The sequence below is a fragment of the Nipponia nippon genome, unplaced genomic scaffold, assembly GCF_047370975.1.
Source record: "Nipponia nippon isolate SJK-2023a ecotype South Korea unplaced genomic scaffold, ASM4737097v1 scaffold_5, whole genome shotgun sequence".
NCBI classification, from domain to species: domain Eukaryota; kingdom Metazoa; phylum Chordata; class Aves; order Pelecaniformes; family Threskiornithidae; genus Nipponia; species Nipponia nippon.
The window spans coordinates 3,339,205-3,355,338 of record NW_028262369.1 but is presented as its reverse complement, the minus strand read 5'-3'; the positions used below and the strand labels follow the sequence as shown (position 1 = coordinate 3,355,338).

The 16,134-nt window shown below is 44.7% G+C and overlaps 1 protein-coding gene across 9 annotated transcripts in view; it reads right to left on the bottom strand.

Moving 5' to 3' along the window:
- Positions 1-2,112: 2,112 nt before the first annotated feature.
- LITAF (lipopolysaccharide induced TNF factor) overlaps positions 2,113-16,134 on the bottom strand; it is an 85,355-nt gene continuing 71,333 nt past the window's right edge. For 7 of the 9 annotated variants that reach the window (XM_087730581.1, XM_087730577.1, XM_087730583.1 and 4 more), the window contains 3 exons: positions 4,358-4,547; positions 3,811-3,967; positions 2,113-3,520 (listed from right to left, as the gene is read on the bottom strand). In XM_087730581.1, coding sequence (XP_087586707.1) covers positions 3,412-3,520; positions 3,811-3,967; positions 4,358-4,535 — 444 coding nt within the window. In that variant the 5' untranslated portion in view covers positions 4,536-4,547 and the 3' untranslated portion in view covers positions 2,113-3,411. Of the gene's footprint in view, positions 3,521-3,810; positions 3,968-4,357; positions 4,548-13,844; positions 14,001-14,071; positions 14,236-16,134 lie in introns of those variants that run through there. The other 2 variants (XM_087730585.1, XM_087730578.1) reach the window with 2 other exon arrangements.

The following is a 16,134-nucleotide window of genomic DNA, read 5'->3' as shown; positions in this document are numbered from 1 at the left end:
CAGCTGCTTTTTGTTTTAACAGCTTTTATTTTGGATCCTCTTTGCATGACAAAACAAATTTTATTTCCTTCTGGCTCAAGCCTCATCAGAATTAATCAAGTTTGAACATTGTGCAAGTTCTGTCAATTAAAAATAGAAGTCCAATGGAAATAACACTGTCAAGGCATAACAGAAAGCAATGACATAGAAAGCAACGACGTCTAACGAAGGTGGGGGTACGGGAAGGCTTCACCCAGATTCATCATGCGAGGCCGGAGGATTTCAGATGGTCTAATGCCCTTTCCTTACTCATTTGTGGAAATAGCATGAGCACATAAAGTCAGCATGCCACTTCTGTATCTATCAAGTACGATAAAAATGAGGAAAACCCATGTGTTCACGACTCAACTTGCTTATTAACAAATTAACCAAAATGTTGTTTAATAAAGATAAATAAAAATCAATGCACTAGAACAAAATTGTTAGAGGTATTAATCTTGCCTTCCTGTATTTTCTGCATCTCAGGGGGAAAAAAAAAAAAAAAAGAAGGGAAGAAAAAAGTGATTCAGACATTAAAAAGCAAGGTATTCTTGCATGATTAATAGGGATTCTTCCCAACTGAGCATAATGATATTTGCTATCTATTTTCTCCCTACCGGTCACTGGCTTGTAAAAGTGTAGCCGTATCTGTATGTGTCTGTTTAGTTGTATTGCAAGTGAAAGTTTTACCCAAAGGAGTTTTAACTGGAAAAATATTTAAAGGGCCCGAGCTGCAGGAAAACAACACATTTTCAGATGCGGCTCTGTGTGTAAAGAGTTGGTCTGCAAGCCAGAGAATGCCACTGATCAGAGACTTGGGCCAAGTGAGACTCTGAAAAATTTCACCTTGTAATTACATTTCTTGACTTAATTTTAACATTTCAGCCATTCATGTGTTTGGAAACATTCCAAACATTATAGTTTTCCAATTACAAGCACCAGATACCACAGACAAAGTTTTTATTTTCAATATAATCCCTTTTAAAAACAAACAGTAACTTGAACGTAATCAAACACAAAGCACTTTCACACAAAGCAAGTCACATCCTGCATTTGTCTGGCTAAAATAAGTTTAACAAAGCAAGTTACTTTGGCGCATTCCGTAGATAATCCCATACACAAGAGAACAAACACGGGCTTTGTCTTTAAGGAAATTTAAGTATAGAAGGGGCAGCAGAAAGTTTTGCAGAATGCTTAATTAGATGGAATAGCTGCCAACATTATGTGTCCTATTCTCAATCCGTAAGAGGAATTTAAGAGATACAATGAACTGTGCCCATAAAACAAACCAAAGAAAACCCCACATAATTATTTTTTTGATCAGTGTTCTTCCGCATTCTGGTGCCACCACCTCAGATTTTCCAACCATCACTTTGTAGAAAAAAGGGGAGCTAAGGGAATAACAATTTGAAGACTTAACTCACCAAACGAGTATCTAGCAGGATTATCCAGACCAGACTGTTATGGATACTAAAAGAACTAAAAATCCTCCCCACCATGCAAGCAAACATCAAGTCTGGAAACACTGCATGCTTCATTGCTTCCTCCTGTCTTGCTGATGATAAGCTGACAAGAACAACATTTTCTGTGAAATCCAGTGGGGGGGTGTGTGTGTAAAAAATACTGCTTTACAGTAACGCATGTGACTCGCGTAAGTTAGAATCAGTGCCTGTGTCATCAGAACAGAAAATTCAATGGAGCATCACCCTGGCCCTAAGGAACATCGAAAGCATGACGGTGGTGCAGCAGCAGACAAAAAACACGAGCCAGCACCGCATCTTCAAAGTGGAAAGCTACAAAACTACCAGCTTTTTATCTCCATCATTCTCTTGCCAGTTAGTAGCTACCGATGGAAATTCTTACGGTACAGGGAGACATATGATCAGAAACCTTTTCCAAATGCACAAGGAAGCTCTTAAACCACTTGCAGACGGACCCGCACGCAGGAGCAGTTTACAAAAACTGATGAAGATGAGGCCTAGAGGTTTTATTTGTGATCCACGAAACTCCTGGATTTCAAACAGGAAGTGCTGAAAGACTTTTGAAAAGTTAACTTATACCAAATATTTATAGAAGGCACATTCGGCAAGAACAGTAAATGCAGTATTTTTTATTCGTATTTATTTTAGCTTTTTATTTTTACAGAGATTAATACAGTGCTAGCATCACAGCCTTGTTTAAACACCTGTCTGCCTTTTCTAGACGATGTTATTTGGACAAAGTCTGCTGCTTATGACATGGTAAAATAGTTCAACCTTCAAAGCCTCATTCCCCATTTTTTGTGATCATCGCCTTAAATAAGCATATGCAGCGTACGTTTCTGAAAACAGAACTTCCCCTTCATTTAGAAAAATCAGAGGACAAGTCTAAATAATAACCAGAGAAAATCCTTAACAAACATATTATCTTCTTAATGAAGAAACAGTAATTAATAAACAGATCAGCAATTATAAGCACAGGTCCTGTATCTGTGTTTTGCAGGTGGAATTCAAGCCTTAAGATAGATCATAAACAAACCCCAGCTTTATCAGTTGACTTACGTAAATGTAAAAGGAAGTTTTCCAATGCTATAACCAAGGCTCTATGGGCATTTCCACTGGGGTGGAGAGAAGAGAACACTTCACAGACTTAGAAATCAGCAGTAAAAAACCAAACCAAACAAAAAACACTGAAAAAATATCTATTAAAAATACCTGTAGAAACATCTTTACTGCAGAGTAGAGATATGACTAGACTTATAACTGGCAAGGAAACTCAGGTACTAGATTGAATCACCACTGATGCACAGTAACACGAGATGTCCATTTGGTAAAGCAGCCTCAAAGAAGGAAGAAGCCTTTAGGTTTGGTTCTCTTTCAACTAAGAAAGTTTTAAAGTGAATTTTAGTGCTCATGAAAAGATGACAACAAATCACTTCTTTTGTCAAAGAAGGGCACCTGTCTCGGAGGCAAGCAACTCCCTGCCATTTTGTTAACAGTGCTGTTGCAAAAGCATCAGCACCAGCCATGAGACTCTATAGGCCGCCACAGATGTTCTCCTCTTGGTCTGTGCTGAGACTGTAAGCAAGCACACCAGCGTGCAACATGATTGAGACAAGATTAACTGAAGAACATCACCAACCTGTTTTGCAGAAAGCAGAAGGGGAAAACATTTAGTTGCTATCAACTGGTGCTGGACTGAGCAGCCTGTAAGATTACATACACTTTTTACAGACCTAAGTCAGAATCCCCTCAAGCAAAGTCTTACCCAAGCAACCTAGCAATGAACATTACTTTTGATTGGTTTCCAGGACAGGATGCACAGAAGCAACGAGAAGTCTCCACGAAGCTTCAGAAAGGGCTTGTAGAGGCGCTAACCAACTTCATCAATCAACTATCAATGTTTAAACACTGCCTATAAACGTTTGTAAGAACCAAGAAGAGTATTGCAGTTTGGACAGGTGTGATCCACATCTTTTAGGGCATCAATGCAGAAGGGAATTAAGCAACAGCCAGCTATACACCTGCAAAGAAAAAAAAAAACAAAAAACAATCCGTTTTACCACTTGTTACATACACAAGAATGTAAAATATACTTTAGGAAGCACACACATGGCTATGGAGTCCATCACTCTGGTGTTCTAGAGCTGCTTTAAGGTCCTATAGGACTTAAAGGCAGATGTAGGCTATTCAAACCATAGTCAGGTCCCAGACAGAATGAGGAAGCAACAAAGCTGAGAGCTCTGTTACTCCTTAGAGCTACAAAAGGTCATGGAAGAAGAGAAAAATAAAGTGCAAATTGGAATCAACCTACCCCAGCAGGCAGAGGCCACCACACGACAGCCAAGTCAAAGCTCCTGAGTCATACGAGAGACGTGTCACTATCATCTGGTTACAGGAAGGGCAGCACATCTGAACTGGGCGGTCATAAAATACTACTGGCTGCTGCACGTACACTGTCTGCACTGTAACTGAGCAGAGAAACACGCTGTTTACTCAATGGGTAAATAAGGAAAAAAGGATAGTTAATCAACTTCCTCTGAGCTAGAACCAGCTACTACACTGAAATATTTGAGGCTCAGAACAATGAAATGCAGAATGACAAAGAGAAATCACGATGGCATTTCCTAATGCAGAAACACACCGTCTTAAGACAGCATTAAAAACTGCAGAACGCCAAATGATGTTATTGATATTAGTGCACACCGAAGGACTTGAAAGAATTGATTCACCTTATGCCCTTCAAAAATATTTTTGGAAGGCGGGGAGCACCTGTGAACCCCAATCTTTCATCTTCTGCACAGCACCTACTACATAGCCACTTGGCACCTCCTTAACATGAGGCAGTTTTTCAAGCTTACCAGGGTTATTCACTGGTGCAGGCTGTCCCATGTATGGGGGGGGGTTCATCCCCTTCCCCTCTGGTTTCAGGCCATGTTCTGGGACAGGATAGGGCTGCGGGTAGTTGACGTTGATTCCTGTTGTTTCCTCGTAAGAAGGTGGTGCAGATGGGACAGGGACGCCACCCGGAGCAGACATTGTACCTAAAACCTTAATAGAGAGAAAATTGTAACAAAAGACATTACTTATTGAGGGCAAGTGACAACTAATTAGGCTCTATTCAGACAGAAAGCAAGATAACTAGATGAAAATGCACCTTTACCAGCATAAAATTTATGGACTGGTATTTGTTTCTGATAGTATTAAACGTTAATCTTGATTTCATTGTTGTTGTTGCTTCCTTCACTCTTTCTTTTCACAGGATAGTTTTTACACATTTTCCCACCACCAATTCTTCCTTTATAAATGAAAAATGCTAAAACAGGGACACGGAGCATCTTTATTAGTATACTAAGCTATCCAACAGTTTCTCCCAATTCTCCAACAACAGTATTTCAGAACCACGCCCCCCGTTCGCCTGAAAAAAACAAACAAACAAACAAACAAAAAAACCAAACCAAACAGTATGATAGAATCATAGAATGTCCTGAGTTGGGAGGGACCCACAAGGATCATCGAGTCCAACTCCTGTCCCTGCATAGGACAACCCCAAAATTCACACCATATGTCCGAGGGCGTTGTCCAAATGCTTCTTGGATGCTGTCAGGCTTGGCGCTGTGACTTACCTCCCGGGGGAGCCTGTTCCAGTGCTCCACCACCCTCGGGGTGAAGAACCCTTTCCTAATGTCCAACCTAAACCTCCCCTCACATATCCTCCTGCCGTTCCCTCGGGTCCTATCGCTGGTCACCAGGGAGAAGAGATCAGCGCCTGCCTCTCCTCCTTCCCTCGTGAGGAAGCTGTAGACCGCGATGAGGTCTCCCCTCAGTCTCCTCTTCTCCAGATGAACAGACCAAGTGACTTCAGCCGCTCCTCGTACGGCTTCCCCTCTAAACCCTTCACCATCTTCGTGGCTCTCCTCTGGACAAGGGCCACGTGGTAGTTGCTAACTAACATGAACCTGGTTTGTGGTAGAGCTCAAATATTTTAAAAAGATTATTTCTCTCTGCTGAGGTTTGAAATAAAAAAATCTTTATATTGAAGGAAAAAGAAATCCCAAACAATTAAGTACATCCAACTCAACTCAAAGTTCAAATATGTGTAAGGTTGCCATTTTTGCTGCTTGCCAAAGTTTCAATGAGTTTGTTAATGCAACTTTCCTCCACCAATTGTTATTTCATTACAGAGTGTAAGAATGCTAACCATTGCCTTGTCCCAAAGTGGAAAGAAATGACTGTGATTTCAACACACACTTGCTCTCTTCCTCCCTGGCTCCCCACTTCCTATATTCTGCCCACCAAGTTCTTCACTGAACAATCTCACGGCATCAGTGCTTATTAAGCATCTCCCTTTTTCCCTTCCTCCTAAGGACCATCAGACAGCTCTCAGAACCACACTCCATTCTCTGTTGTTGCACATTCAATCCCTCTCTACACACAAGTCTCTTCACTCAGTAAAATCTGGGAAGGGCAACCTGTATCTGGAATATTAATTCTATGTTCTTATAGGAATATAGAAGCTATAATTAACCATAGCACTAGTATGAATAAAAGAAATAAAAGAAATTGCACTGGGGGTGGGGGGGTATGTTAAGAAATAAAAATACCCACAACAATATAGCGTTGTTTTCAAAGCTTGCTGCTTTGAGAACAGCAGCTTGCTGGATATATGCAGTGTCTTGTGGTGGAACTACACTGTAACTTGGCTGCCCAACATGCAGAGTCACTGCACAGGACGACAAGGAAAAGAAGAGCGAAGAATCAAAGAGAGTAACATTGTCCATGAAGACCTTGCTGGTTTTCCGGCCCAGAAGACGGGGGGCGGAAAATCTCAGTATAAAACCTAGCTAATCCTTAAATTGTTAAATTGCCTTTGGGGAATTTAGTTCCTGAGAAAACGGAAGATCACAATTTCTTTCACCCTGCAATCAATACATGGTCACAGCAGACAGCGGAGGAACAACAGTCAGTGGAGAACCAACCTACAGCAATTGTGCAACGACCTATTGCGCAAGTTTCCCCACACAGTGGCCTGAATAATCCTTTTACTTTTAAGTTACAATGATTACTTTATCAAAGGTTTTATTATTCCAAAGTAGAGATAACCGTTGCGAAACTCTGCATCTACAACCACCTTCTCCCAGATTACTTCATTCCATTCTGTTTAGGCGTGCAGATGAAGACCAGAATTTGTTTGCTGTTTTCACTGTAATGCTTAAAAGCACCAGTTTAACAACCAGTTGCATCATTCCAGGAAAGAATGTAGCTATTCTGTGCACAGATCTGGAACTTTTCCACTCCCTATTCTGAAAAAGGATCTTCTCATCACCATTTCAAGACATTTGGGTAACAGCCACCCTGAGGTCAAAGCATCCCAGACTTCTAAATTAACATATGGGCTCCTACTATTAGTGAGCTATGAAAGAACTGCCCAACAAACCTCTCTTTTCATTTAGCCTCCTAAAAATCTGGCTTTTTGTACTGTTTAAAATGCACCTCTTTCCACCTATCACCCAATAAATATATCACATTCTTCATTCAGAAGAACTGAGCACTTCAGCAGCTAGACTGCAGAGAAGGATCCTGCAGATCCACCAAACCAGAAGCTGAATATGACCTGACAGTGCCATGAAAATGGCCAACACCATGCAGGGATGCGTAAGCAAAACCAGGATCTGTATGACAGCCGAAAGAGGTGAACAGATTCCAGAGAAAAGCACCAAGAACAATCACAAAGTCTAGAAAAGAGGACTTCTTAGAAAAAGCCAAAGAAATGGAGTTTCCTTAGTTTCAAAAGACCAGGGAGAATAATGAAGACAGACAGGTAGCAATGAAGAAGAACTAAACAAACTCCTTCGAGAGTAAACTTTAAGGAAAACTGTAAAAAAAAAAAAAAACCCACCTTTAAAAAATAATAAGCTTTTCCCTATGTCTAGTAATAAGACTATTTAAGCACTAGATAAATTGGCAAGAGAGTTGTGGAGCCTTCCCTCCTGAAAGTTGTAAGAACAGTTACACATGTCAGAAATGATATATCATTCAGCATTAAGTGGATTAGAGAACCTCTTCACATCCCTTCCAACTGTATTTTCCATTATTTCAACACTTGCTTTTGAAAAATAAATGCAACGTCTTTTTAATTTTAAACACCTACTTTTATGTACGCTGTTTCAGCAGTGAGATGCTACACCTTCTGAAGAAAGTAAGGCCCAATCCTGAACAAACTGCTTGCAAACCAACCCCCTGCCCCTAGTGCTCATTGCAAGACTGGGTCTAGAATGAACTGCAAACCAGCTTCCTCTACTTAAAACAAACAAACAAACAAAAAAAATAAAAAACAAAAAACCCAAATCAAAAAACCAAACCAACCATGATTATAAAGAGTTTCTGAGTATCAAACTCATTCAAGCTTCAGACAAGAGAGTAACTGCAGTAAATTGATATGGCAATAATTATTAACCCAAGGATTACATAATAATGAAAACAAAGGTGAGAGGGACATTCTAGAAAGGATTTTCAGCGTTTTAGCTTAGGCAAGACTTACAGCCTGGGTTAGTAGTAAACTGCGTGTTATACTTCCCTCTGCAATCTCTTAAGGCACTAATAGACTTACCATAGTTTCCCTTTGCACTTTGCTCCCTGCAAATAGGCACAGAGCAGCTTGTAACTTTAATCATAGTATGTTTCACAGATACAGTCTTATATAAAATACCACTGATAGAGACATGCCTGGAAAGAGCGACTAATGCATAATGCCTGATTACGAAGAAGACGAAAGATTACAAACCAAGCCCAGATCGTATGAAGTGATACAGAATCTTAAGCATCCATATAGGATAGGGAAGACTTGAATTGCTCACACCTTAACAAACTACACCCAGCACCTTACAAAGCAGAAGGAATTTACTAATTGAAAGATAAACAGGCACAAAAGCAAGCTGATGGTAGAAGCAGAAACTGAACCCACAAGTTTTGTCGTCTTAAAGCAGACGAGATCTCAAGTGCCGCTCCCAAATAATTCAAAAGGGAAGACTGTTTGGTGACAGGTACCTGACTGCAAAAAAAGACAAAGGGTAAGATGGGTAACAGGGAAGTCAAATACACGAGAAAGGTATCTGGAGGTAGCATACCTGCACACCATCAGGCAACATTCAAGCTATCTCAAAGCAGGACAGGCAAACATTGAAAGACCAACAAGCACACTAAATGCAAGGCTGGGCTTTTTGCACTGATACACAAGAAGTTTCCATTTACATCTGGAAGTTTCAGATCCAAATGCCACTAAGCACAGAGAACTGAGCAGTTCTAGGTTCTCTTCCCAGACTCTCACTACTCTTTTGCTTTGAGTCTTTAGAAATGCCTGTGGTAAGACAAAGACCAACGGCTTCAGCTCCCCATCCCATGTCATTCCTCTGCTCCTCCTAAAAATCCTCTTTTATTCCAGGTGCACAATGGTAAGGTGGACACCGACTCAGTGGGCCCAGCTGCACTCTAACTTTGGGCAGAGGAGTCACTAGACGCCAGAGGAGAATGAATAAAGCAGCAAAAGCACCAGCTCCCTCCTCCAGATTTTTCTTTTTTGTGCATTTGCTCAAGAGAAAGAATCACAAGTACTCAGAGCTGCAAGCACTTTTCTCCGCCCAAATAACTTCCTTCACAAGCACACATCGGAACAACATCGGCACGGGGCAAAGCACCCTTCCAGTTCATTCCTTTCTGCTGAGGTCTAGTGCTCTACATACGGAACAAAGTTGGCATAAAGGGAGGGGAAAGGCTGGTAGAAGCCACAGCCCTCACAAACCACTCTATTCAAACGAAACCAGATGAGCTACGTGTGCTAGCTGGAGACCAGGAAGACAAGTAACAAATCCCACCGACAGAATGATGCATGGATACCCTCCTCTCCAATGGAGGGCGCAGCACAGCTCGATGTCACTTTTACAACTGCAATAAAGCCACATGAATTTTGGGGAATGGAAGCCTTTTGAAACTGTTGAATACTTAGTAAAACTCGGCGGTGTGCAACAGTTTTTGCAGGGTTTTGCATTTTGCAAAACCATATTTCAGCTAATTCAAACACTCCCCTCCATCTTAACTCCCAAACTCTTAACTCCATGCAGCCACCTGAAACCAGAAGCAGGGTCGGCGGGTGCTCCCTACCCAGAAGTTTTAACACAGCAAGAGAATTTGCAGGCTCTACCTGAGAAAAAAAGCACAACACCTGGCTAAACTTTCCTTTTATCTTGCTATTGGAGAAAGTGAATTAAGCGAATCAGAACCTCTAAAGTAACTTATCTGAAGAACTTATTAACCAAGCATTCATTATAAAGCCAAGATTCTCACAGCCTTCTATCATGGGCTTCAGGGCTTGTATCTGACTAAAATCATCTAAGATAAAACTTTGACTTGAAACTAGAAGTACGCTCAGAGGCAGCTACACATTGCAAAAGGATTCAGCAGGGTTCTATCTCATCAGACAACTCTCCAATAACGTTTATGTAATTAATTAAAATACAGGCTATGAGCTACACAGGTTTTTTTAAATAGCTGCATAGCGTTCCTCAGTACACCCTCCCACAACACGGGTTTGTAAGAAGTTGGGCAGTTTCTACAGAGTGCAAACTGAAGTATCAAACTGTAAAACCTAGTGTAGATGAGGAAGACTCTCACTCTGGCCTTCTTCATCAAGGTGAATACAGACATTACAGAGAAAATAAGAAAGAACATATGTTTATCACCGTCCAGAAGCTACATGGGTCTGTCTTAACGTGCCCAAAACAACAGGTTGCCCTGTGACAACCTACGCCTGCTACATCTGCCAGGTAATACATATTCACACGTTAACTTATACCATTGTCTGTTCCAGGAAGGGAAATGTATTCACGATTCCCTTCCTCCCAAGGGGCAGATTTAGTGCAAGAACCTTAGGGCGCCATTACCTGCATCATGCTCCCAAACACAGAGATGCACAAAGCTACAGGGCTGCAGTCATCTTCCCCTTCCCTCCTCACACCGCGCTCATGATGCACACCTGCACACATCTGTCCATGTCAATGCTGCTCTCCAGGATCACCCATCTTTTCCTTTCCACCCTGTACCTCGGAATAATCAACAAAGAGCTCAGTTATGCAGCCAGTCACCCTCAGTGCCTCTGCAGCCGTACAGGCCAATTCCTCTGCTAAGTCAGTAGCCAGTACTTCCTTTCCTTATCATATATACCACCTACACACCTGTCCGCATACCAAAAAGAAAAAAAGTAATCTAAAATTGTTGTTGGTTCCTGCTCTGGTAAGCTATTTATTCAGCCTTTCGCTCACTTACCATCCAAAAATCTCTCCCTTAAACCTTCAGCTACAAGGACAAGGCTCTGTGGACACACATCCCCAGACTGCAAACCTCAAAAAAAATGTTATTTCTAAGCAACATAAACAAGTTTATTTGTAATCCGTGACTGCTTTTCTCCAACCAAGCCAATTCCTGTACCTGTTTCCACAGTCATTCTTCAAAGTTTTAAAATAGGCCTCAAGTAGCATCTCTCAATTTTACACTTTTTCTGACCATGTCTCTCAAGTCGAAAAGCCCTTTCAACACCCGAAAGCTGCCTACAGAGAACTTTGCGGGTACAAAAGACAACAAGCAAAGACACAGAATTTCAGGCTCAAGTATCCAGTTAGGGCTGGAGTCACTCCGTCCACACAAAGTACGGCTAAGACCCCGTGCACAAGCTTCCCAACAATGACACAAGCCTCTCCGCTTTCCTGGAGCGCGGAAAAGTCTCTGGAATACTGCTCGTTGCCTTCCTCCCACGACAAAGCTTTCATCAGGGTTTCAGTGAAGTCTATAAACGTTTCTATAAAGAACCTGTCACACATTTGTTCGCTCTTCCAGGTTACACAGCACTAATCTGCTGCACTGGAGGCACGGTAATACATCAGTAAACACTACTAATGTTTATACACTTCAGTAGTCCCACAGTCTTCCCAGTAGACCACACAGAAATGCTGCACGGTTAATTAGAAAGGGAATTGTGTACTCAGTCCAGCGTGGGTTTTACAGTAGCCACGTAGCTAGGACAAACACCGGAGCTGGTACAGAAGGACAGATGTGGCTGCAGGCGTGGTGTGTACACAGGAACAGCAACTGTAGTAACCCACCGCTTCCTTGAGAACAGGCATTGCTCTTTCACACCATTCTCACACTCACACCGCAGCTTTGGCAGACTGAAGAGGGAACAAGACAGCAGTCAAAGATGACTAAATTCAGTATTTTTTGTGATGATATTTGTAGTATCAAATATTCCACAGCTGTATTTTTAAAAACCACTGACCTCCTGCTTTCTTTAGAAAAGAAGTTTCCCCTTGTGACTAAACTACAGAGCTGAACGCTGATCAACTGCCCCACTCAGGGTCACTTCTGCTGCGCAGACACTGCGCGACCAAAGACCATCCTCACCTCTGCTTTACTAACGTTCTAAGAAATCAACACCCTTTCATGGATTTCAAAATGGTCATGATTATAACCTCCAGCATGAACATGTCTAGTCTCAATATTTAGCATTCAATACTTATTTTTAAATGATGTTGCATTTTTCGTTTCTTACCACGGACTAGTTTTGGACAGCTGGTGCAATTTAAAAATGACTGCTAGGCTGTTTCTGCCTTTTTGCTTTTTTTTTTTTTTTCTTCCTCCCTTCCTGAAGACAGATGCAAAGAGGTCTTAAGTCTTCGCAGTGCTTGGCAGCATCTCTGGCATGTGCAACCACCTCTCCTCGGCCTTCCATTTCTTTTTTTAAAGTTAAAGTTTCAAATCAGAAGCACAGATAACGTTTACCAAGTGCTAGAGTGAATGGTATAAAACTAAAAGCCAGTATCAGTCCCTTTAAGCTATCTATCAAAACAGAAATTCCTAATAAAGAACAAGATGACATCAGGATTACAAAACAACCTCTTCAAAACGCTGAGCATTGTGGGGGTAACCACAACTTCAGATTTTCAACTTAGTTTTGCTAGTGTCCCTTCTGCTTTAAATGTCGACTTTGAAGAGATATTTGAGATATTACTTCACACAGCCAGTGCAAACATCTGCCTCACAATCCTGGGCACTACTTGAAGATTAGCCTGGGGACAAGAGAAAGAGAAGGTAAGAACCCACCTCTCTGCTTGGTGTTAAAATAAAAAAAGGAAAAAAAGGAGTTGCTTACAAATACAGCTTTCCTAACACAGCATGGCCAAGCAAATACGCCGTTGCCCTTCCCTCACTCTGTCTCTTACTAAGATTTGACATGATTTAATCCCTTAAATGAAACAATTCCTACTCAGCCCTCTTCACTAGAAAACCCAAGCTGCTCTCCAACACCACAGGTAACTATAGGGGCTCCCTGCACAGCAGGGTTTAAGACAGCTGCTAATCAGCAGCACCTGGAACGAAACACAGGTTGAAGGCTAATCTTTTCTTTAAACAATCAGGCAGGATATACAGGTTTATCAGAGCACTCGGGATTTTTGCAGTGCACAGCAGCAAGCCGTAACGCAGCGCTTGCCTGGGCCACCATCTTGGTTATCTGAACTCCGGACAGTAACTTCCTAGTTTACCAACCTGCTGAGAAATAGTATTTTAAGGTTGTCTAAATTTCTCAGGCGTTTGTGAGAGAATAAAATTCAGTAATAATTACAGAGAAAAAGACTTTGATACGTTACTATTTTAGTAAGACAACCAATGCCATTCGGGTCACACAGAATTTTACACTAGCAAAATAGAAATGGTACTACACAGTGCGTTCTCCCTAGCAGGAGAGGTTACAGGCGTTGTGTACGCTACTTTTACCAAGTAATCAACGATCTCGGAATAACCCTGCGAGTGGCTTCAACTCGGGTCTCGGTGGGGCCGCGGACCCCCCCCCCCCTCCCCGGGTCAGGGCCGGTTTGAAAGACACGGCTGCTGCCCCGCTCCCAAGCCCGTTCCCTGAGGAAAGGGACGCTCCCGCCCGAGCCCGGCTGGCCCCTGCAACACTTGGGTTTCGCTTCTCTCACAGCTTCGGCCCCGGCCCCGCAGCCCCGCGGGCAGCAGCAGCCGCCGCCCGCGACCTCTCCCGGGCCGTCTCCGGACCGTCCCGCCCGTACCGGGACCCGCGAAGCCCCAGCTCCCCTCAGCGCCCCGGGAGCTCCAGCGCGGCGGGACCGGCCCTGCCCGGGCGCCGCGGGAGGGCTGGGAGCGGCCCCGGCAGCGGAGCAAAGCGCCCCCCCGGCCCTGCCCGCCCCGTGACCGGGGCCCCTCCGGCAGCAGCCGGGCTCCGGGCGGCGCGACAGAGCCCGCTGCGCCCGGCCTCGCCCGCAGCGACCCCCCGGCCCTTACCGCTCGGCGGCGGCTGCCTGCCCGCCCTCCTCTCCGCTCCACCGTCCCGCAGGGCTTGTCCCGTCCCCACCCTCGCCTTCCTCCTCCCCTCGAGGCCCGCGAGTGGACGCCCGCGGGGTGCTCCCTCGGGCCCACGGCCCGCCGCCCCCGGCCCTGGGCCCGGACAGGCCCCGCTCGCCGCCCCGCCGCCCCGAGGGAGCCGCCTGCCCCCGCGGCCCCGGACCTACCGGCAGCGCCTGGGCCGCTCCCCGCCGAGCTGGGCCGCCCCGTGGCCGGGCTGCGAGCGAAGCCGGCGCCGTCCCCGCCGCTGGGCGCTGCGCGTCTGAGCGCCGGCGGGAGGAAAAGGAACGGAGAAAAAAGCGGCTGGCAGGGGGGACATGACCGACAGACAGACAGCGCCGACACTGCCCCGCTCTGCCAGAGAAACGGCCCTAGCGATCGGGCAGCTTCGCAGCTCCCGCCGAGGGGCTCGCTCCTGGATGGACAAATTAAAACGAGCCATCTGCAACTTTCCCATAATCAGCGCAGCGAGGCTCCGCGTCTTGTAGCGCAGGGGGGAAAACCCTCCGCTAATTGTACAATACCCCTTATGTTACCAAGATCAGTTATTTCGGACAACACCACATGCAAGAAAACATAAAATGATCAAAGAAACCTTCAACAGATCTATAGTGATTTTAACTAGTGCCCTTACAGGCAGTTAATTGGAGTCAGTCTTTGGAAAACAGTGTATATCACTCCTTCCCCTACCCAACCCAACGGCTCCAGGATAAGACAGAAGACGAATGACTGGCCAGATCCCTCAAAGGGATCCAACAAGGGCTGCTGCACTCCGAGGGTGTAGGTGAACCAGCCGGCAAGACCTGGTATTCAAGTGCTTTAATCTACTTCAGGCTGAAGGGAGTCAGTAACCCCCGAGGGCCCAGCGGGGGTTGTGCGTTAGGCCTTTTGACTGAAAGCATCTAAAATCCCTTAAAGTCCTGGTTTTGTGTTTAAATCCTTTCTTGGACCTCAACCTAAGTAACATGTATAAAGCTCCAATTCAAACCCATCCCAGAGCCAGGGGTTCAGGTTTCATGGGACCAAAGGCATGACGATAAGGCCAACAGTGGGCCGACCTGCTGACGCGCCTGCAGGTGGGGGTACGCGGGGTTTTCATCAGATGTTGGGGAAGGAGGGCTCTGGCAGCACGCGTACTCCCAGGCCCCTGATTTGGGGGTAGGGGGGGTTCATTCAGCAGCATTTGATCCTTCCTACGAGTTAGCGTTTGAACCTGAGAGCAGAACTAGACTTAGAGGTGAATACATTTTCATCGGTATCAAGAAATGACATTATATATTATGATATTTTTCTCAGGAGCAGAATACGGGTAATTTTGGCTTTGGTGCCCTGGCTTAACTAAAACTGGAATAATTGTTCTCTTTGTAACTAAGTCCCCTTCCCCAGGTGGCTATGAGCAGCTTAGAAGGCACAGGAGAGAGAAGCCATGACCGAACACATCTCCTAGGGTGAAATAAGGCTTTCAACTGAAAGCCTTCTTACTTCGACTGCCGCGCTCTCCCACGTGTTTTGCTTACACCTAGGCAGAGGCTGGCTGGTGCTACAGCTTTGACTCCTCCTTGGGGACCCCAACAACGTTCCCCCCTTTTGCTCTACGACTGTTTCCACCGAATGTCCAGATACGGCAGGCATGACTATCCAAATGTCCACCAAATGTCCAAATACACCAAATTGTCCAAATATACCAAATACATCCATTTACCAGTGCATGAGCACATTTCCTCTCGCTGCCTCCTCCATCCCACCTATCTCACCAGCTCCTCCCTTTCCAGCCCTTTGCTGGCTGGCACTGGGTGAAGGAAGGATCAGCTTTAGCCAGCCTGTGCCCGCGGGGCAAACCCAGCACGGCTTCCCCGGAGCGGCCGCCTGTGCCGTGGGACCCATGGAAGCTCCCTCCCTGCAATGGACCAAGTGACAGGGTAGGGACAAGGGCAGCGCCAACTCACTGCACGCTTGAGGAAACATGGCTAGAAATTAAGGTAAATCTTTATTATCTCTCCCCCCCCACCCCATGAGCTGTGTAGCTATTAGAATATTTTTGTTCTGAAGGTGATAAACATGATCTGTTTTTAAAAAATTGTACGAGAAGAAAAAAGGCCACATGGCAATTTCAGAAGCTTGCAGTAAGTCCGAATGCGGTATGCTGAACCTAGGAGAGCTCCCCTCCACCACCGGCCCGGTGGGACGATGTGCTGGGCAGCCCCAGCCGCTTCCCCCCACCCTGCTGAGC